The sequence below is a fragment of the Thalia democratica genome, chromosome 4, assembly GCF_965202585.1.
Source record: "Thalia democratica chromosome 4, ktThaDemo2.hap1.1, whole genome shotgun sequence".
Lineage (NCBI taxonomy): Eukaryota > Metazoa > Chordata > Thaliacea > Salpida > Salpidae > Thalia > Thalia democratica.
Window position 1 is genome coordinate 19,532,648 of NC_139168.1, and position 24,181 is coordinate 19,556,828.

At 27.3% G+C, this 24,181-nt stretch overlaps 1 protein-coding gene across 1 annotated transcript; it reads left to right on the plus strand.

The window, feature by feature from the left end:
• The first annotated feature begins 4,483 nt into the window (after positions 1–4,483).
• Positions 4,484–17,255, plus strand: LOC145834036 (uncharacterized). The gene is made up of 10 exons (XM_082941358.1): positions 4,484–5,278; positions 6,364–6,611; positions 8,473–8,623; positions 8,974–9,075; positions 9,476–9,659; positions 10,012–10,205; positions 10,525–10,641; positions 10,875–11,028; positions 11,570–11,741; positions 16,694–17,255. Exons 1-10 carry the CDS (start codon positions 4,493–4,495, stop codon positions 16,818–16,820), a joined length of 2,235 nt encoding a protein of 744 aa, XP_082797484.1. The 5' UTR covers positions 4,484–4,492; the 3' UTR covers positions 16,821–17,255.
• Positions 17,256–24,181: the final 6,926 nt, after the last annotated feature.

Here is a 24,181-nt window from a genome sequence, read left to right on the forward strand (position 1 = left end):
TCTGATGCTGTGTGAAAATTCTTACGTGTTTATTTGTAAGTACGAAGACAGTCTGTTTTGTTTTTGTTACTTTTGTAAGAAAAATTTTTGTTTATAGTTTGGTTTGGTTTAAGTTTTCATGCTTTGTTTACAGCAATTTTTTTAATATAAAAGTGATTTTGTTCAGTTTGTTAAAATTGGTTTTAAAGTAAAGAGTTTCACAAAACTTTATTTTTTTTGTAGTATATTTTTATCAGTTTTTATAAAACAAAGAAAAGCTATCAAAAGTCTTTATACAGATCTATGTTTACAAACGCTTATGCATACAACATATGTATTTATAAATTGTTGTAATGAGTTAAAGATGAGTTTATACGCTAGTTGAACAAGTAGAGATATAAACAGACGCTAATCGAACCAATTTTTACATTTATCATCTTAAACCTTATAAGTATTAAGTCTATAGAAAATCAATATAAATAAATACAAAGTAGTGTTTGATGTTTAGGCTCAGCTATTGCTTTTATGAACTTACAATGATTAATTATGAACTTTTTATGAACTATGTGTGCTGTTTCAAAACACAACAAAGTGTAACAATGACTAGCAGTGTTAGAATCCAGCTTTTATTTACATTTTTATAAAATTTTACTTTATTTGTAAGAATCTTTGTTTAAGTTAGAGAAGCTTATTTTAATTTAATTAAAGCAGACAAGTTCGAACTGATTAGGTGTGAAACGCGATTATTTTTACAGCCGTTGAACAAAACTTTCACTAATTGCTAAGATTCTAAGCGTTAAAAACAGTTTTGTTTTCAGAAAATATTGCTAATCGAAAGTTAATTACTGTGGCAAATAAAATCTATTGTAGTCGTTTTTTAGTGTCAAGTTTTTTTCAAATAAAACTTATAAAGCTATGTTTTGGAAATAGAGGAAGTTTAAATGTAACTTATTTGTTTTATACACAGTTAAAGACAAATTGTTACAGGATAATTACAAAAGGAAAAATTTATGATTTTAAATGTTTTAACTGAAATGCTTTTTACTATACATTAAATTTACTTTTCAAATGTACTAGTAAGCAAAAGATATGCTCATTCTTGAAAGTATTGTTATTTTACTTCAAATCGATTTACTTTTAGTCTCGACTGTTTGTTTTTTCTTATTGTTTTAAATCATAATGTTTATTTATAGCCGAAAGGTTTTTTTTTTCAAAACGAGATTTTAATCAAAAAAAATCTTTTAAAATTCAAATAACACCATAAAAAACTTTTTTACAGCAACTTAACCTTTACTACTTTCTACCTGTGTAAAACGTCGACATTTACTCTTACAGAGAGTTTTTCAATTTTCACGCTCGAACCCAATTCTTTCAACGCGAAAAGCGAAATCACCCAACCGTTAAATCCTGTACGAGGCAGATGCAAAACAGTACATATCGTTTTACCGAGGCTAATAACGCTTAATAGGGGATTAGCTTTATTAAGTAGACGGCCTTTGGCTTGCGCACGGTTGTTGTACGGTAAACAAAAATTGACCTTTAGCTTGGCGAAGAGGTTGCTACCTTGATGCTGAATAATTAAAACGGAAAAGTATAAAGCAGTAAGTTCAGTCGGGTATTAAGCTTGTGAGCTTGTTGGTTTGATTTTACACTCCTTCGCAAAGTTAATCTTTTTTCTAAGTTTGCAAGTTTTGATTTGTGGGAGTGTATGACGGTGTGCGTGTTAAAAAGAAAGTTTGTAAGTTTAATTTATTGATTAGTAAACAAAAATTGAAACGTATGGGTTGACTTTGTTTGATTACTGTGTTAAAAAGTTGCGTTTAAAACGCTTATTCAGTGGTGATTAGTTTATAATTTTACAGAGATTACTGTAGTAAAACAAACTTTAAGGTTAGCGAGTTTAATTTATTGGTTAGTAAACAATATGTTAAAACACGAACGTGGAAAAGCTTTGTTTGGTTTTTAATAATGTTGCAAGAATAAAACACTTGATTAGTGGTGGTGATTTAACTGTAGTTACAGAGATGACTGTAGTAAAACAAACTTTCTGTGATTTAGCAGTTTGTTGTTAGCATAATGTAGTTAATCCACAAAAGTTCAAGTTGTTGTCGTTGTTTTAGTTAAGTTAATTAGTGATAAATGCAACCAGTTTAATTATCTCTAACATATTTTTTTTGTTTTTCTGAACATATAAAATATTTTTTGTGAATACAACATTGCTTTAAAATATGAATACTTGTAGGAAAGTTCAAAATGTTGAGTCTAATTTACTATTCAAAAAATAATTACTAAAAGTCTTTGAAATACAATTTTTTTCATTATTAAAACTTATACAACTAAAAAAAGTATGAAGAATTATAATGATAAGCTACTTTACAGATTAAGTGAAAATATTTTAAACTTTCTGTTGATGTTGCGAATTAGCGTTACTTATTGATAATTATGAACTTAAGTAACAGCTGTACAACTGTTTACAAAAACATGCGCTCAAACAACAGGTGTTAATTGAAAGTTTAAACAATTTACATATCTTTAAACTTTGTTTTCTAAGATTTCATAAAACAAGTTGAACGTGTTTGTATCAATACTGTTCATATTTGTAAAATAAAATAAAAAACTTCATTATTTATTTAAAAAAATTTGTTTTTTTAAACTTTTTTACCAAAAAAGAAAAAATTTAATCGAAAATATAGTTTTTTTTTACAAAACTAAAGGTAAATTGAACTTATTTGGCGTGTTTCGGTGTAAAAAAAAGTAAATAAAACTTAAACAAGCTTGTTACAATTTAAAAAAATAATGTTCTTTATAATAGATGTCGAAAATATTCAAAAAAATAAACTGTAGCAAATAAAGCAAAAAGTAAAAAAAATTAAACTAAGAAGGTAAGCAAGTTTAAAAAGGTTTAAAGAAAATGCGCCTTTCGCTGAATTTTATATTAACTTGAAACATCAGCTAAATTAGCATTATCGTTTCAATTACTCTCGGGCACGTTTAAGATACGGGATTTAGATAGATGCTTCAGATATTTTCTTATTTGAAAGTTTTTTATTGTAGCATTTTGATTTTATCGGTATGCTCTTATGCTGGTAGTTTCGTTTTGTTTTCAAGATGAAAATCTTGAGATGCGTTTATAGATGTTCGTTTAAAATTGAGATAAAAAACTTTATTGAGTTTTGGTTTTTGGTGAGTTGAGTTTTATTTTTGGCAGATAAGTATATTCGATAGTTTCTATTATTTGAAGTTTAAAGCAATTTTCGTTTATGGTTTTTCGAATTTAGACAACACACAACAAGTTTATCTATACATATATGTATCTATATATAAAAGTGGTATAAGCTTAGTATATAGAAAGTAAAAGATTATCATTTTACTTGTCCAACTAAGTATTTTTGTGTAAAAAAATTAAGAGGAAATAGATTTAAAAGAAGTTATTTGTGTTGAAGGTAGAGTTTTTCAAAGATTTTAATTAACAAGCAGTTTGTTGAAAAAAATAATAATTAAAAAACAAATATTAAAACCTAGTAAACAAGTTTGAATGTTTGTACAAACATCATAAATATAATATTTATATAATACATTAGCGACAGAAAATCATATGATTTGTGTTTAAAAACAGTAATAAAATATTATTAAATAAATAATGAAAATATCTAAGTCACGTTTCAGATTTAGGTTGGTGGAATTTTTTTTTGTGAAACTTTTATACAAAGCAAAGTTTCAGTCGTACATTTTTGAATTTTATTGTAGTGTTGTTTGTTATTACAAGTGCATAACATGTTTTTGAATGATTGTTCCTAAAACATTCCTTTTTAAATGACAATAAAAATGATGACTGCACAACGTGGTAGATAAACTTGGTTTGTTATTAGAAGAAGTTAATAAATAAGGTTTTTACACGTTACATTGAGAATATTAAAAAAAAACAATGTTTGGTATGTAGCTATTAATTACATAGCTTTTTATAATACTATAAGTTAAAAAGACTGTTTGATTTACTTAAAAGTGTCCAAAGTCTATTAACAGTACAAAATTTCATAAAACTTCTTATTTATGAGATTTCTTTTACGAAAATTTATAGATTTCTACTTAAAAGTTTTTATATTTTTTTTAAAGATGAAGTATAACGATGTGTTATAATATATTAATTTTAAAAAAGAATGGTAGTAAGAAGCCACTATTTATATAACTTTTCATAAATGTACTAAAAATAAAACTAAAGGCATCTAAATTAATTGATTACTTCAAATATTTAATAACAACAATAGATTTTGTAACTTTTATTTATAGCTGGCTTGTTTTCTTTTGTTTTCACATAAAAAAACATAAAACTACCTAAATGTTTTGTTTCTTATTTCAACAGATGTAGTGTAATGGTGAACTATATCGTATTAATTTTGACGATACTCTTGTACAGACACTTAATAGTTCTAAACGTTTATTGACCAAAATTAATTACACATGTTTTTTTTTTTATAAGCTAGTATTTATAACTTATCACAGATGTAATGTAACAATGAACCTGCTAATCATATTAATTCTAACGACACTCTCTCAATATGCGGTCCAAGCCAAAACATGCCGAACCAACAGAAACTGGGCTTTTTGCCAGGAAAAGGGATTTACCGAATTTCCCCAGGGCCTATCGAAAAATATAGTGAAACTCCTGTTGCAGGGTAATTCTCTAAAAAGTGACGATACATTGGACAAAAGGTTGCGGGATTTCCCCAAACTGATCGAGTTAAACATGAACGGCAACCTTTTAACCAGCATCCCCAGAAACGTTCCCGAAAAAACTGTACTCCTTGATCTTGGCGGCAACGAAATTATTTCGCTTAAGGGAAATCCCCTCGAAAATCTAAAATTTCTCAGGACGCTGCACCTGGCGGGAAACAACATCACGTCGGAGCAGATGGACGAGATCGATTTAGGGAAAAACCCTTTGACAGAACTCACCCTCGACGACAACGAGCTGTCTCGGTTGCCCGGCAATCTACCGCGGACTTTAACACGCTTGACTGCCTCCAGAAACGGGATAACCACCTTGAAAATTAACGGGGATCTCCCGAACTTGCAGCTGTTAGATCTTTCATTCAACCTGATCAGCAACGTGGGCCCCGGGAGCTTCAGGTTTCTGCCTTCACTGAGCAACTTGTGCTTGGGCTCCAACAACTTTCAGGAGGTTCCAGCTGACATTCCTGTGAGTCTGAAGAAGCTGCATCTGTCAGGAAATCAGATCAGGTACTTGTACAAAAGTGGGAATGATGCGAGGAGTGGAGTCGAAGACCTTTTGGATTTACAAGTTAGTTTACGACCCTTTTGTTTGATTCCCATTAAAGTTTTGTTGTTAGTGTATATACAATAGTATAAGTTGTTTACTTGGTAAATAATTATCAAAATAAATAATATAGTATAAACACAAGTTTATCTTCTGCATTACATATACAGTTACTAACACCTAGTTAATAGCCTAGTCCAAGCTGTTTAGTAATAACAAACTTTTACGGTTGTAAAGGTTCTTAGTTTCATTAATGATGAGTACAATGAATGAAAAATTGTTTGCATAAACTGTTGTGCTCTTTTAAAACTACGTTTACTGTCACCTTTTCAATTACTTTTTAATTTTTTTCTTTGTAATATGTCTTTTTTATAATATAATTTCTTAAAGTTTTAGTGTACGCAAATTCACAAAAAAAAAATATTTTTGTGAGCTTTTAAAATATTTTTATGTGTGTAAACAATAGTTAACAACCTAAAACCTAAAAATTTTTCATCACTGTTTTATGATTTTTTTTTAATTTTGCAAAGATGGTAAAATGTCAAAGCTAGTGTTTTAATCAAAACGAAAATGAGACACTGGCAATCGCACTTGATGTCATACAGTAATTTGATAATGACGTCACAAAGCAAATGTTTGACTGATAAGATAAGCACCTACATGTTTGTATTGGGGTTATATCGCTGCTGATCAGCAATCAAAATACTTGTTAAAATTGTCACATCCTCTCATGGCTGACTGTCATTTTGTGGTGTTTGTTTTGTCATGCGTTTTTGCAGTTTCGATTTTTGCCAAGCTTAAAATATATCCATGTTTTAAATCTAAAAAATTCTTTACTTCTTTGAAATAGATTAGCTATTGTACGCTGAACTTTAGATTGTTTTATTTGAATTAAAATTAACAATTTTAATTTGAAAATTGATTTATTTTTTCAATGCTTTATTTTTGAAAGTAAAGTGTATAGAATAAATTAAAGTTTTATTTTATTTTATTTTATTCATTTATTTTTTTTTATGCGTAGTTTACAATTAACAGATTCTTATTAGTTTCTGTTTGAATAAAACACTTCTTCTAATTTTTTTAGATTTTTAAACTTCTTACATCAACAGGTCCTCGACTTGTCATCGAACAAACTGCAGTCCGTGGAGCCCGGTTGCCTCGACAACCTCTCCCCCGACACCAAGTCCCTTGTACTCACCGACAACCCCTGGAAATGCGACTGCTACCTGCTGTACCTGCAGAAGTGGTTGCTAGGCAACAGCAGGTTGTCAAGCAAGGTCAAGTGCCACGCCCCGAACTATCTCCATGACGACGAGCTGGGAATAATACCCAGGATGTCGCTAACTTGCAGTACCAGGTCAGTTAAGTATTTTACTTAGAAGTTATTGTTGTATTAAGTTATGATTGTTGTTTGGTAAAACTTTTATACTAATATAAACTATTATACAGGCACTTAAAATGAAAAATGGTTAGTTTTCTAGTTCAGTGAACTAAAATACACTAGTTCTTTACATCTTGTTAATTTCAGTTCAACATTTTTAAATGTTAAGAGTAAATTTTTAAACTTGTAAAATTTTTAACTAGTGTATAATCACTAATTTGACTGATATAAAGTATTGTTTTACTATTTATATGATATTGGATCTTTATACTTGTTTTATAGAGTAAAACAGTTTACCATAATAATAAAACCATATTACTAACTATGTAAAGAAAAGATCACGCTTTTAATGCTCTTAATTTAATCAAACAAAATTGCAAGACTTCATTAACTTAAAGTAAAGGTTTGATCAAACCAATTCGATCATCAGACCACAAGCCTTCGGTTGACTGAGACCGGGGTTTCGTTCTTATTGAAACTTATAAGGCTACAGCAACCGATAAATGTTTTTGAGTGAAAGCGAAAAATTGAAGTTTTCCGGTTGCGGCTGACTGATGAGTTTCAATAAAAACGAAACCTGGGTCTCAGTCTACAGAATGGTTTGATGATCAAGTTGGTATGATCAAGCCTTCATGTTAAGTTGAGCTTGTCTCGCGGCATACGAAAGTCTAGGCTGAGGCTCTTTTTTTAATGATATATAAATATAAAACTAAAGTTTAAATACCAAAAAGCAGAACATTGTTTGTAAGACTTAAATATCAATTTGTAAAGATAACGACGATCAGTTGATTTTGATCTCTATTACATCACATTGTTTATTATTCAAATTTCGCTTTAAATTATCTGTTTACGAAAGATATTAATGTTTGAACAAAATTTTAGAACATATGTTTGCATCATTTCTAAAACGAAAGTTTAATAGTATTTTACTTTGTTGGAAATCTTGATTACAAAAGCTTAAATTAAACTTTTGATTGCTACTAAAAAGTTCATATTTTCATAATCGCAATAAGTGCATCAAACTAAAGTTGCTAATAAAATCTTAAAATGTTTGTTTTATTTAAAATATGACAAAAGTGTGTGCCGCACATAATTTTGAACTTTTTGATTGATAGTTTAAAAAAATTGTTTAATTTCCCTCAAGAACTAAATACCTTTACATGCATAAATACAACTTACACATGCACAGTCGGTAAATTATAAACTCTGCTAAAGCACCCGAATATTTGCAAATGTTTGTTTAAAAGTTTTGTTACGCACACAACTTCACCATATGTTATATGTGTGGCACTTCACTGAAATAATCGAATTACAAACCGTATCACTTCAAATCACAGCTTGAATTCGTAACTAATAAACCTTTAACTTAACTTTATTATTAAGTACTTCTTATGCTTTATTATGAACTGTTTTGTAAGTCAACTGCATTATTAACTATTTTGTTACTTATTACTAATATCAATTGTTTTAAAATTATTTTTTTTACTGTGTTGAACTTATAACTAAAAAACTTACTTTGTAACTTTACTGTATTATCAAACATATTGTATCTTTACTGTTATATTGACTAGATTATTACTTTGAATCAGAAAACTTTGAAAACATATTGAAAACATATATTTTGGTATTATTCAAAAAGTTATAGACAAAACGCTTTACATCAAACATAATTAAAACAATAATTTAGTACATACATAAAAAACATCAAAACTATCCACCAGTTTGTAACTTAACTGCATTGTCAAGTACTTTTATGTTTACAGTAAACCAAATAACTCAATAAATAAAAAGTCTTAAAAATTCACAAACAAAGCTGTAACAAAAAATATCTAAACAGATTGAAAACGGAGCACTTCATGCGGATCACCCGAACCACGACCGATTCCTTCCACCTGATATGGAACCCGTCCACTGAAGTTCCCGGGTTCATAACCTTCAAGGTGATGTACGGGGTCCTTCACTGCTCCAACTGCACACGAAACCCGCAGGTTTGTTAATTGCGTCAAGAATTGTGTTTAAAGATAGTTATAAATGAGTCAAATGTTAAGTTTTGTTAACAACTGTCATGAATAACGTATAAGTACTGTTAGTTAAATTTGATTACATGTGATACAAGTATATTAAGTCTAAAAAGAAAAGAAAACTGGTAGTAAATCGGAAAATTTAAAATGAATAAAACTATTAAGCAACCGCAGGGAATCTATGGTGGTCTGCAGGAAATTTAAATTAGTCAAAGAAAAAACATTCCCACACATATCAGACTTGCATATTAGGAACTTTATTTCTTTTGTTGTATTTACTACAATCATATTTTAACAAAAACTTCTCTGTATTTCAGGTTGCCGCCCACAGGTACGTCAGGGGTTCCAGCAGGAGGGTGAGAGATTTAAGTGGTGGGGAAGTGGTGGTCGGGGACCTAGAACCCGGAACTTCATACCAGGTTCGTTAGTTTTATTCAAGTTTTTGTAACAAAAAAAACTGAGGAGATGTATTTATACTGGTTTTGTTGTGAATTTTGTTTATTGACTTTTATTAGTGATTCATATACAACAATCGACAAGTTTAAGTAACATCTTTAGTTAACATAAGTAGTATTCGTTAAATACTATTAGCTTGTTTATGTATATTAATCTTAAAGGTGAAAAAAAACTGGTAGTAAAACGTTATATTTAAAAAGAGTCAAATATAATTTAAAATTACAAAAGCAATAAAGAATTTTCCATGTTCCTGCTATAGTTATACAAAAAAAAAGCGTATAAAAAACAAAAAAAGGATTGAAAACTACATCGGTTCAACGGGCAGATAGAATTTAAAAACTAAAAACTACAATTTATCTCTAGGTGTGCGTATTCGATTCCAACCAGAAGTTAGAGGAAGTTCTTGCGGTTCAGTGCTCGACGGCTAAAACAAAAAATCCCCCAAGCAGGGAGCACCTATTCGTCCAGTCGGAAGAGGCCACTCAGGTTATTCCCCCTGACAACAACAACAACAACAACTCCCAGAGCCTCCACTCCGCGCTGATTGGTTAGTTAATGAGACAACTTATATTGTTTAGATTTTTAAATAGTTATATAGTTATATAGTTATGCTTGTACAAATTTTCTATTTAAAAAAATATATATGTTATAGTTAACAAAAAGTGGTATAAGAAACTTTTACTTGTAAAACAAAAAACTTAACCTTTGGTTCTTAGTTTTTATTCCCTCAAAACAAATTATAAAATTTTCCATTTTTTAACTACTTAGCATATATATGCATTGAAAGGCATATACACTTGCTTTCTGTTGATGATAATATAAAAAAAAAAGTAATAATTTATATAATACTAAGTTCTCATTCTTTATCCTTTTATTACAAATAATATATACCCTAACAGGCATATCCACGTGCTTCTTACTGGTGATCGTGTTCGTGTCCGCCTACTGCGTGCACCACCACAAGAAGAGCAGGGAGGGGGGATACCCCAACCTGAACAGGAACGCGTGCAACCTCGAGCGGATGAAGAAGTACAAGGTGGAGGTTGACAAGAACGTTGAGTTGCTTAACGACAAGCACATGAGTCTGTTGCAGGTTTGTGTTTGTATGGTGCTAAGGATTCATTCTGTTTTACTGCTAAAACAACATCATGTTTTTGCTTACAGAAATTTTTGAAACGCTTTTTTAGTTAAAGAAAACCAAAAAAAAATTTTTTTTATATAAAAAAATATTGAAGGTATTTTTTACTACTTTATGTATCAACATTAACATAAGAACGAAAACTTATACAATAAATTCCAAATAAAGAATTTTAAAAATTAATTACTGGAAAAAAAATATATATAGAAAACGTAACAAGCACAATAACTAACCTATTTTTTCAATCATTGAACAAACTTTTTTTTCTCAACAGCGACCTCCAGCTACTTTACCCAAGCCTTTCAGAGGGGACAGCTTTCGACAGCTTCAACAAGTCGAAAACGACCAGAGGATATACGCCGAGTGCAACCCCCAATGCCCCCACTCCCAAGTAAATTCCTAATATATTACTTACTTGGATATTTTGAGTAACATATTGTTAAACTTGAGATTTATGTAATATTACAATTAATTAAATGTAATAAATAAATTTAATTAATTTCCAGGTGAATCCTGACAACTACCAGCTATTTTTAAACATTAGACTTATCTTATACTACTACCAATTATTATACGATTGTTTTTATATTTTTTGATTGTATAATAAATTTTGTTAACTTTCAGGTGAATCCTGACAACTACCTGCACGCGGAGAACTACCAGCGGAGAACCCAGGATTACCAGATGTCTTCTGACGTGTCGGTGTTCAACGAGTACCAGACCACGTTGCAGCCGCATCAGAACGTACCCGGGTGCAGGAACGTCATCGCTCCGTCAGGTATGTCAAAGAGTCTTTTTTGTTTTAGTGAATGCATAATCAACAAAGCTTATAAATGAACTTTTATTCTGCTGCAGATGAAAGTGCTCTTGCAATGTCCAATAACTAAAAGCATGTTATGCAAAAGTTTAAAGTGCTTTTAATTCAAACAATTTAATGTATTACATATTCAGCAGGTCAAAATGTTATAGTGTTATTACTAAAAAACGATCAAAACATTTTTGAATTTAAAAAATCACGTAAAAACCTTTTAAAGTAAACGTTAAACTTTCCAAAATAATAGTAGGTAAAAGTCAAGCTTGGTGGTATTTTAATTCTACTGAACTTGATTTTTAGGTAGCAACAAAACTCTCGAAAGTTTAACCTTTGAAAAATGCTAAAAACTAAAGATAAAATATTAACTAACATGTTTATATGAGTTTAATTCAGAGTTAAATTTTCAGGAGACAAAAAACTTACCTTACAAATACCTTAATGACTAAATAAACTATATTAACGTACACAATTTTTTGACAATAAAAATGATGGTTATTATTTTCAGGGGGCGAAATAGCGCCTTCTAACGGTGGAATCACCAGAAAAGAGTTCATGCAGGCCAAGGTGCGATCCCAATACGACAAGTTCGTTCCAATTATGACGTCATCAACAAAAATGACGTCACAAAACCGGAGAGACGTCGTGACGTCAATGGCATCCGACGAAAACCCGAAAATGTTAGTTGTTGTTTTAATAAAATGCTATAACTTAACTGACTTATGTTTTATTAACTATTTTAGTCTTAATTGCTAAGTAAAAGTTTTATTTGTTTTTACTAATTACCAATTGCAACACTTTTACTAATAAGTCTTTTATTAAGCTGTTATAACTAAAGTATTTATTTCTGATGAAATCCTTAACATGTAAGCAGTTTTTATTTATTTAAACTGCAATTCGTTTATTAATGAACTACTTTTTTTTAAATATTAACTACTTTACTTGACGTTTTTTTGTCATTACTACAACGTCGAGTAATTTTGTTAGCTACTAGTCATGCAGCTTATAATTTATGGTGTGATTAGCAGATTTAAATATTTGTTTTAAAATGCTTTCAAAATGTTTCTATTTATTATTTGTTAAAGTATTGTTAATCTTAAAAAATATTATTGCTATTCGTTTTTGGGAAAATTGATGCTATTACATTGTAGAAATTCTATTTTAAATCGACCTTTGATGATAACAGATTTTTTTTAGTTTAGTATACCAGAAAAAAAAACACAGGAACTGAAACTTTTAAAACTTTACACGCCTCCATTATAACTTTTTGTTATATACCTAAAAATAATTTTTAAAGAAACTAACTCAGTATAAACTCGCCTTTATGCTTTAAACTTAATAAAATCAAAATAACTTAAAAAGATATTTTGAACATGGAAATTTAAGTTCAAAATAAAAATAGCATCACAAACTTTTAAGTGAAACAGACAATAAAAAGACGCTTTGTAGTTCCTTTATGACGTAATAAAGGACAATTAAACGAGGGCCACAACAATCAAAATGTAGCGAAAGTGATTATTTTGAACAAGTTTTGCCAGTACTTGTGACAATTTAATTTCCAGATAGCACTTGAGATCTCTTTCTACTTTCCCTTATAAGTTTTCGGTGTAAGAGAATTCAAGCTATGTTATAAAGTATTTTTTAACTTAAATTCAAGTTTTAATTTCCACAACAAAAATTTTTAACAAACAACTTATTTTGTTTTTTTCCCAAAATAAAGTTCATACTAAAACAACTTTGACAAAAGTTGTATTTAATTCTTTTAAGAATAAAACTTTACTAGCCTTTGATCTTTAAAATAACTTAAAATTTATTAAACTTGATTAACATGTTTTGTATGTTTTCATTTTACGTTTAATTATATTTTTTGGTTTTAATAGTTTTTTAAAATAAAAATTTTATTTTCTTTGTCAATCATCATTTATTTTTAATAATAATAAAGTTTTATAAGTAAATTTAGTGTAAACACAGTAAAGCTCAATTAGGTATCACGAATTTTTGATAAAATACCAGAAATTAGTTGTCATAACAAACTGTTTATTCAATTTGCATGTTTGCTAATAAGTTATTAAATTAAAACCATGCTCAAAAAATAATTTTAATATTTATTAAAATTTTTGAAATTGTAAATTAGTATTTCGTCTGCAATTTTAATTTTTATTTTAATAACTCGTTATGTTACAACAACACCTTAATCATCAATAGATTTCATTTTCTTTTAAAAGATTAACCACATTTTTAGTTAAAGGTGCAAGCTTTGTTTGTTTTGGAACGCATTTTTAACTTTGATTTACGTTAAAAAAAACTTAGTAAACTTGAATAACCAACTAAATTGTTTGTTTTGGATAGATAAAAATAGCAAGCCTTATAAAGTGTTTTCAATTAGTGTGTTTATTTCAAGTTTAAAGACGAATTTATAAGGTTATAACAGGCTCATTGTGGTTTTATTCTTCTTTGTTATTTTTTGCAATGTTTGTTTCTTGTATAGCTTGTTTGTGGCTTTTTGAATAGATATATACTTAAATGACTTTTGACGTTTAAATGGTTTAGAAATTGAATAGAAAACTATGAGAGTTTTATACCACTACTTGCTCAATAAAACAAGGCTTGTGCAATTGATCAATTAAATAAAATGATTAAAATTTAATGAGAAAAATAAAACAAAACAATGACTTGACAATGACTTGAAAAACAAATTGTCTATAGAATTTTTTGTGTACCAATATTGCAGCGGCATTAACAGTATATGTTTTATTATTAAATAACTACAAATACTATGAAAAATACTTCAACCAACAACCAATACAACACATCAGACTTTTACATTTTAATACACTTTTAAAACAACAATTATTCGTGGTTGCCATGGAAACAAGGTTTTCAATTCACGTGCTCATTGAGGCGTATCGGCAATATCGTTTTGTTTTTACAGCGAGTTTTTGTTCTGCCATAAGTTTGTTGTTTTATGCAAAAGTTCATAGCAAAGCAACCGTTAAAAAATGTCTAGCAGATAGCAATCTCTCTGCTTGATGTATGAATTTTGTTGAGAATGATTTTCCCCTTGTGTTGTTTTAATTGTTTGCCGAGCCTACAGCTTTTTTTTTTTTGAAAACATTCATATGAAATTAATTTGTTGTAACTGCAGAAACTTTTACAAACATTTACAAAGTAGATAACTTTTAAAGAAGTATTGATAAAACCAGTTCTCCATTTTGTTCAAACTGTTTTTGACCGGAAAAACAACTAAAAATTATGAAATTAAACTAGCTTAAACAACTTTTGTAACTTTGAAAATGTGTTGAAAACATGAAAAAGGTAAACTTTTCGTCATTTTAATTGTAATTAATCTAGTAATTTTAAGTAAACATTAGCTATAAATTAATGCTTCAACATTTTTGATGCTTTACTGTTAGTTTAACCATTAGTAGCAATTACATTGTATGCCCTCAATCAATATTGTTCTTTTTTCATTAAAAGACACAATGCAATTTTAAGTTGCAATTATCCGAAAAACACTTAAGATTATATTGATTATACAATATACAAGACATATACACTTCAGATTTTGTACTTTTGTATGATTTTCTTTGAATTACACTAGAAATAAAAATCAAATTTGTTTTTCTTACGTTTGTTTTTAAACTGCTTCATTTGTAAACAGTTTAAAAGGTGAGCTGGAAATTAATTCTTTCTTTTTGTTCGATCAAACACCTATTTATTTGAAATTGGGATTACCTTCATCGTATTAAAAGTAATTAACACTGAAATCCATGTGAGTCAAAAGACTGAAAATTACCGGATTTATTCTTCAACGCGGTGATTTACGGACTTATTTGTTCTTGAGGCAAAGCTTTACTACCTTTATTTGTTTTCGTTTTAAATGAAAAATAGCATAAAAGCCTAAATGGCTCAATTACGATGGCATCGAAAACTCCTTGAGGCTAAACTAGTGCACTTTCTTTTTTTCACGGTCAACATTTGTTATCATTCTATTGTTTCATTTAACACAATTTACAGTTTTTTACCTTCAAGACAATATTCAAAAACTCATTTTTAATGGCTTTAGAAGTAGTTTATAAATTTACGAGCATAAAGTTATTGTTATAGGAAAATTTATTAATTTTTCAAAAAACATAAAACTTTAATGTCAATTATTTTTCTTATCTTAAAAGCTATAAAAAAATTTTTTTTTATTTTAGAGAACGCACCTTTGCCTTTAATTTAAAAAAAAAATTATTTAATTTGGGGTTGGAATTATTTCATGGGGTCCCTCCAAAAATAAAGGTTTTTTTTCGTTTTTTTTCATCAAATGGTATTAGAACCAAAAATAAATATTTTTTTTTAATTTTTTTTTTTGATTTCCCTTAGTTTGCATGTTATAAAAACTCTTAAATAGTTATTTTATAAATAATGTTAATATCTTTTACGATTTGGCCCAAAATCAAAATGTAGTATATTACACTATCATTTGCCTTGGCCATTTCCTAGATAAAAAATTGATAAAAGGAAAAAAAAGTTAATAAGAATGTGAATTACATCAAACTAAATTAAAATAAAATAATTTAATTAAATTTGTTGTATATTCACATTCTTATTAACTTTTTTTTTCCTTTTATCAATTTTTTATCTAGGAAATGGCCAAGGCAAATGATAGTGTAATATACTACATTTTGATTTTGGGCCAAATCGTAAAAGATATTAACATTATTTATAAAATAACTATTTAAGAGTTTTTATAACATGCAAACTAAGGGAAATCAAAAAAAAAATTAAAAAAAAATATTTATTTTTGGTTGTAATACCATTTGATAAAAAAAAACGAAAAAAAACCTTTATTTTTGGAGGGACCCCATGAAATAATTCCAACCCCAAATTAAATAATTTTTTTTTTAAATTAAAGGCAAAGGTGCGTTCTCTAAAATAAAAATAAAAATTTTAGATAGCTATTAAGATAAGGAAAATAATTGACATTATAGTTTTATGTTTTTTGAAAAATTAATAAATTTTCCTATAACAATAACTTTATGCTCGTTATAAATTTTGCATTTCTTGAGTATTTATTAGTCAATTTTGTAGAAACGACAACTTTTACTATAAATCTGATCAAAAAAGTGTTTCCAAGCTAAAATTTTATGACGTCACAAATTCTCGTATCTGCTTGCTTTTTTGTTTATTTCTTCTAAATTTGTCACACGGTGAGAATGTTTATGTTTCTTTGTAGCGGCTTTTTTGCGGTTTTAATTTCTTCTCTGATCTTTTCGTGAAATTTTGTATACTTTTCTAACAGCTGCATAAAAGATTGATTGATGCGCTAAAATGTGAAAATTTAATTTTCTACTTTGTAAATATTTAGATAAACAACAATTTTAGTGGTTGAAATTAAGAATTTCATAAAAAAGACAAAATTATTCAAAAGCACTTTTTCAAAATTTTATTGACAAATATGGTAGTGTTTTTTATACTTAGTATTCAAATTCTCAACTTTCTTGAGTTGTATAAGATTAATTTTTTTCATCACATTTAGATACCTTACCATGTTGTTTTATTTAACTATTTTTTTAAATAAGAAAAGCGTTAGATAGTAACAACTTACACATTATATATTAAACTAAAGAAATATTTTTTTATTCAGACAAGGGAACTCACCCTCCACATTTCTAGTGACGTCACAGAACCATCATAGAAAAGCGATAGTGACGTCACAATGCGAGTACGATCACCTCATACCACGTCATCAAACGCCCCAGCAACAAGCTTAACTATATATATATTTTTTAATTTTTTTGCTTCAATTTAAACATAAATACTGAACTTGAAAAGTAAAAGATTTTTTTTTAAGTATAAGTACTTGAATAATAAACAAATTATTTTATTTAAATACAACTAACATATGTCAAAATGATCTTTTATAATTAATATAAAAATTTTTTGTACTAAGCTTAAACTGACACTTGAAGTTTGAAACTTCAGCTTAAAGCTATTATCTTTTTTTAATAAAAGAATAAAAGTTTTCTGCTGTTTTTATGACCCTTATAATCAATGAAATGAATTTAATTCTGTTTTTTAATGTGTTTTATGAAAAAATTAAAACTATCTTTTTAGAATATTTATAATCAAAATTCATCATCTTAAAGAAGTTATATTATTTTTCAAAACATTAAAAGTTATCTGCTATTTTTTATTATCTTATTGTTAACCAATTTAATCCGTTTTAGTACCCAATTTAGTAATTCCGTTTACTAATGCGTTCTAAGAAAAGAGTTCTAAATTTTTCTTTCAAACAAAGTATTATGAAATGATAAGCAAACTTTGTAACTTTGTTTTACTTCTTTTCTTTGATATTTTGTTGTCTTAAAACACAAATTTTGATATGCTGTTTCAATTTATGAGTGCTTTTTTTCACAATCACTGCCAAATATAAAAAGTGTCTTTTGATTTATTAAACTTTTCATAAAGTGTTTCATTTGTTATCATTGTGCTATGAAATAAAGTTACAATAAAAACATGGTCTATTGTTGTAAGTGATATATGAAGACATTTACAAATAAATGTAAGATAACAACAAAAATATTAAAAGTGTGTGAAAAATCTCATGTTAACTTTATTCTAATTAATTAAATCTAGTTTTAAATGCAACATCGAATTTTAAGTGTAGATTTTAGTTTATGTAAAGATAAGAAAAGTTGATATTTACAGTAGATTTTGCATCGTGACTTAGCTTAATTGAAAAGTAATTTCAACAATTTAAGACGTGTGAAATTTTACACAACATAACAACTTTTTGATTACCACTTAACTAAATTGAAAAATTTATACGAATTATTGAGGTATAGTGTATAGTTAAAAAACTTAATTTATTCATAATTTATCTGATAAAATGTTATTAGCTTAACATTAAAAAGTTTATCACCACTCGTATTTTTTTCCTTATTTCACAAAAAGATAAACTAAAATTTATACTCCTTAACCAATTTTTTTGCACTCAAAAAAAGGTAGGAGTGTAATTGAAATATAAAAAGTTAAAAAATTCGAACTTTCAATTTTACTAGCGAAGCAAAGTGAAAACGCCCCGTACTCTTCGAGGTTGATTCAGTTTAAATTGAGCGTGCTATTTCGCTTACAATTGGTTTTGCTTGGGTACAAAGCCTTTTGCTTGCACATGGATTAGCATTTACTTATTTTGAAAAAAAAAATTGAAAGTTCTATAAGGCCATGGGATGATGTTTTTTGGTTCAAACTGATTTATTTAACTGATTTTTCTTAGAAACACTCTACAATGCAGTTAATTCGTTAGCAAATAGACGGTTGGTTAATGACCGTACTTTTTTCTAACAGAGTGTTAAAGATTTGAGTTCAGTTAATATTTTAAAAGTGTGAGTTCTAAATCAAGTTTAGTTGTGAAAAAGTTATAAAAATTTTGCTTTACGACAACATTAAATATCAAATCAGTTGACTTTGTATAAAAGTCCAAAGTAAATAGCTTGTTTATGAGTTTAAATACTTTATAAACAACTTATTGTATGAATAAAAATATCGGTTTTGTTAGTTAAAATACAAAGTAAGATTGGAACGAATTAGTTTAAAACAATTAGAGCTGATAAACAATTTCTAAAACTCATGCTTTTTACAAAACTAAAGTAGTTTTACAATTTTTTGTTAGTTGTTTTTTCTTCCAGAAAACCTTATAAGTATCCTAATTTTAAAAACAATTGATTCGTACACCTGCTTCTAATTTTTATTGTTGTTGTACATTAAAACTACATAGAAACATTAAGCGTTTAATGAAAAAAAAACATCAATTTAAAAACAATAAACGTGCAATAAAACTTAATTCAAGTTTTTATTACTTTTTCAAAGCCTTGTTTCTTAATTTCCACTCAATTAAGAACTGAATATGTTTTAATGATAACAGTTTAATGAACGAAAAAAAATATCGCCTAAATTAAACTGGTCTAAAGCTCTGCTGTACGAAAAAAGCCTTCGGTTATCCAGTTTTACAACACATTAGATACAGTTTAACACCTTTTCTAGGACATGAAATAAAAAGTATATACTATAACATCCATAGTATGATAAGTTATAATAAACATGCAACACTCTTTTACAAGGCTCGTTGAGACTTTGTTTAAATTCAATCTTGTGTAAATTTTAAAAAGCTTAACTTAGTTGAGAGAAAAAAAATATTCAAAAGATGTTGTTTTGTAAATAATGCTTGATTATAGTTATATAGTTCACTTTAGCTACTCACACTTCTGATTTTTTAAAACTTACGATAAACCATTACAAAATACTAAAATGTTAGGAAGTTAACTATTGAAATCTAAACTTAAATAATAAATTAGCAATAAAAGCTTGAAAGTCAAGTGAAAGTTTTATCTAAAAAAACCGCTTTGTAGCTTCTTTATGACGTCACAACACCATTTAAACATCACCACAACAAACAGATTTTAGCGAAAGTAATTATTTTGAACAAGTTTGGCCAGTACTTGTGACAACTTAATTTTCAAATTGCTTTTGAAGCTACTTTCTTGTCTTTCAATTATCTTTTTTACTAAAGCGTTGCTAAAATAACTCTAGTACCAATCTAAAAAAGTGCTTATTTTTATTTTTATATATTTTCCTTTAAAAAATTTATATAACAGTAAAAACTGAGAAATAAAATCTAAGTTAGATTATATAGTGTAACTAAACTTTTAATATTATTAAACTCGTTCGCAACTTTTATCTGAAATGAATTATGACAGTTAGTTAAATAGCTTTTAAAAAACAATTTTAATGGGTGTCTGTGGTAAGTAATTTACAGTAATAATGAATTTTACTATAAATTTATTTTGACGTTTAGGTTTTTAAAGTATTGAAGTCATCAATTGCTAATTTACTTAACACTACATTAGTATTAAATTTTAATACATGTAAGTATATACTCGAGATTTTATTAACAAGCTCTTTGAAATTTATTTTAATCATACTCTATAAGCAGAGTAAACTAAAGTTTTTTTTTTAATGATACAAACAATACTTTGCGATTTTTAACTTTAGAAATTTACTTACAAACTATTCGTTAAACCTATCCTTTTTTTCTGTTTCTAAAAATTTATTTAAAACAAAACATGTCAATTAAATTAGTACACTTTTATAAAAATTTTTAGTGTTCTAGCTTATTTAAAGAAAACAGAAAGAATTTACGCGTTTTATCAAAAAATTTAATAAATTTTTTATGATAACAAACTGTTTATTTATTCTGCTCATTTATATGCGACTTAAAATTAAATTTATGATTCAAATGTTCATATAACACTAATTAAAGTAATTTAATTATGTTTTTGAAAAAACACTTTAACTTTATAAATTTATATGATCTGTAAAAGTGACAGTTTAAGTTGTTTTTTAAGTTACATTAAAGTATACGTAGTTTTTATTTTTAAATATATTCATTGTATTAAGTAATTAGTCACAAATCAGTTTGGTTTTTATTACTTGTTTTTACTTTGATATTAAAAAATGAATGAAAATTTAAATTTACAATAAACTTTTATTTATTTATAATGGATTTTCTTCCGCATACTAACAGAGTACACCTCAAAACACTTGTTTTCGCAGTGTTGTTTATCATACCTGTTATGGTCAAATTATTCGTTTTATTTCTTATTTGTTGTATGTGGTTTGTTTTTTTTTTGTTAATTTTAAGTGTTTGTTTTTAAAATTATTTGTTCGCGGTTTTTTCAATAGCAGTAAACTTAAATAACATATACGTGGCTTAAAAAACTTAAACGGAATTAAAAATATCCTTTGTTTTTTTACTATTTATGCTAAACAACTTGGTGTGAATGATTAATTGCTCAAGCTGATGAGATTTTACTGAGAAAAATTTACTAACAATTGGATTTTTGTATAAAAAATTACGTATTGTTTTATCTTAAAATCTTTACTTAGACCGCATCAATATAGCTAAAAGATTTTGTTTAATTAATCATTAATGTTACGATGAGTATTATCTAGCTAAACTTTAGCCACAACTTAAAATAATAAAAATTAACAGCAATATTTTTCTATGGTTTCAATAACGACTGATTTTGTGTTAACCGATGCATAACAACGGTACACTTTTGGTTTTGTGCAACTATATATTTGTTGTTTTATGCGAAACTAATAGTAAAGCAATCGTGTAAAAATCACTTCATTTTGATAGCAGTGTCTTTAAATAGTTTTTCTTGAGTGCTTTTTCACTTAAGAAACTTCGAGTCATTAGCTATCCTAATAAAAATTTACTTGTATGTTTTTGTTGGTTAAAATATGAATAAAAGTTTTTTTTTTTTTTTGCAAAAGCAGCTTTTAGTTTTAATTTTTATATTTTACTATATAGTTTAATAAACGTATTTTTTATGAACATTTATCGCAATTAGTTGTGGTTACGTAGCTTTATAAAATAAACAATTATTTCTAAAGTTTAGACTTTATTAAACTGAAGGTATAACTTATTCTAGTCTATGTTTTAACAACTTTTAAGATAAGCAGTATAACCAATTAAACTATAAACTACTTTTCTAACATTTTTTTTATCTGCAGATATATTTACTTTCTGCTTTTAAATAAAACCACTCTATGATCAAACGTTTGTTTATTAAAATAATAATAACTTTATGTAATTAGAAGTGTTTAGAATGAAAATCCTACGAGAGTAAAAAGTAGTTGGAAACAACAAACTTAGTTTTAATAAAAAAAATTTTTTTATCAACTTCAAAGTAAAACTGAAAGTCATTCTGTAGATTAACTATATCATTTTTATTAATACCCATCGTGAAATTTAAAATTTAGACAAGCGATCAGATTGTGTCTACCTCAACAGTCAAACATATTCGATCAAGTTTAAAAATTGTTAAAGTTTATTTTCGGTTTCAACCTTCATGATAGACAATAACTGACAATTATATACAAATAACAAAAAGAAAAATTCCCTCTAAATTTTAATTTAACTACAAAATATTTGTATTCAAAACGAAATTGATAAGCAGATTAGTTTGGATTATAAAAAAGTAATTTCTCATCAATAACAAGAATGATGATAGAAGACTGTGTTTTTGTATAAGTAATAAGTTTAGAACCTTTTATACAAGTCTGTTTGTATTTTCGATCTAAAAGCTCAATTAGGATGAAAACACTTTTGAAATATATTTTTATTTTCGACCTTCATGATAGACAATAACTGTCAATGATATAAAAATACTCAAAAGAAAAATTCCCGATTATATTTGATAGAAAGGTTTTTGTATTCAAAACAAAATTGACATGCAGTTTAGCTGAGATTAAAAACAGAGTTATTTTGAAGTACAAAAAAAGGACAATAGAAAGCAACAAGTTTTATAACAGTACTAAATTTGTACTGGTCTGTTTGTTTTTTCGTCCAAATAGCTCAATTAGGATGACCTCGAAAACCCCCTCAGGCCAAACTGACACGCATTTCAATGCAGTCTGGTGGTAAATTTTATACTTGCTATCACTTAAACACCTATTTAGTTTCTATTACTTTTACTTGCAGTAAAAAACCATAAGTCAGGCTTAAAATATGTTTTCCACTAGCGTTTGTTTAAATTGTTTTAAAATTAAGTTTTTTAGAACACCTTAATTTTAAGAATTATGACGTCACCAGTTGTGTTTGTGTGACTTTATTTTTTGTTTGTTTATTTCAAATTTGTGACAGTGTGCGAACGCTAAGGTGTGAAATCTTTTTTTGTGGTTTTAATTTTTCTTTTGATCTTTTCTTAAACGTTCATGCTTTCTGAACACCTGCAGACTTTTGACTGATGGTTCGAATAGGGAAAATTAGTTTCCCTGTTTGTAAATATTTAGATGAAGTGAAGCTTTTTAAAGGTCAAAACAAAAGTGGTTTACGCAAATAGATAGTGCTTCATATTAAGAAGTTTCTTAAAGGCTAATTGACATTTCGGATATAAAAGTGCTTTAACGTAAAAATATACCGAAAATTTATATTACTTTTATTATATACAATTTTTTTTTGTTCAGTATTCAATTACAAGCAGTGATGAAAGACATGATTTTAATAGCTAAGATACCTTTTAAATTTATAAAAAAACTTTTTAAATTAGATTTTAAATGTACAACTCTTAATGAACGATTATATTAAATCAGTTCTATTCATTTAAGTTAATCTGAGAAACGTGACTATATAACATTGTTTAATTTTCGCTAAATATTGATGTGTAAAAATAACTATACCTTATAAGAGTTATTAATCAATAAAGTTAAAAAACTAAAATTATAAAAAGAATGATTTTGTATAAAAAATATTTCATGTCACTTATGGTTTAAAGAAGTAGAAGCTCAAACGGTACGTAAAGAGCTTAGCAGAAAGCAACAGAAATTATTAGCCCGCCCGGACGAGACTTGTAGTAAAAAAACTTTAAACCTTTCCATTGACTCTAGCTTATTTGCTGTCTGATTTTTTGAATTTTTGAATTTTTAAATCTCGTTTGGAGTACTTAAAACTTGTCTGCTCTAAGTTTAACAAGTTTACAAGCGACCTAGTTTTAGGTATTTCTGATTTATTATTACTTATCAAAAAGTTTAGATAAAAAGTGAAAGAATTCATTTTTATGAAAAATAAAGTGCAAAAGAATCATTATAAATATTTTTTACAATATTTTTTTATTCTTTTCAATTTAACAGTTAGAAAATATTTATACTTTTTTTCTGAGATAAACATGTAAATAAAACCTTTTTAAAAAATTATATATTGTTCACATTTCAGAAGGTTAGAATAAGCAAAAGGCAAAAGGTGAAAAGATAAAATACTAGTGAAAAAAGCAATAACATTTGTCCGGGCGGCAAACTTAAACTCTCAATTCTTTGAAGACTACACAGTAAAAAGTTCGATATTCAGTTTCAATTGACCGTATAATCTCTTATACATGGCTGAGTTTGCTGCCAAGCGAAATTTTGTTCTCAAATATATCATAACTTCTTTACCATATTTTCAATTTCAGTAAAAAATAAAAAGGTTTGTAGACTTTTGTGTTTTGTTTAACCTTATGCCTTTTCCATTCTTAATTTTCGCTACTTAATAAAAGCTTTTTACTTGCAAATGAATTAGCTCTGTTTATTT

What these genes read in the sequence shown, in the direction of transcription:
- LOC145834036 (XM_082941358.1), top strand. Translation starts at nt 4,493, where the DNA reads ATGAACCTGCTAATCATATTAATTCTAACGACACTCTCTCAATATGCG. An exon ending in AACCCGGAACTTCATACCAG is followed by an intron (nt 9,076 to 9,475) that starts GTTCGTTAGTTT and finishes ATTTATCTCTAG; the next exon opens with GTGTGCGTATTCGATTCCAA. An exon ending in TCCGACGAAAACCCGAAAAT is followed by an intron (nt 11,742 to 16,693) that starts GTTAGTTGTTGT and finishes TTTTTTATTCAG; the next exon opens with ACAAGGGAACTCACCCTCCA.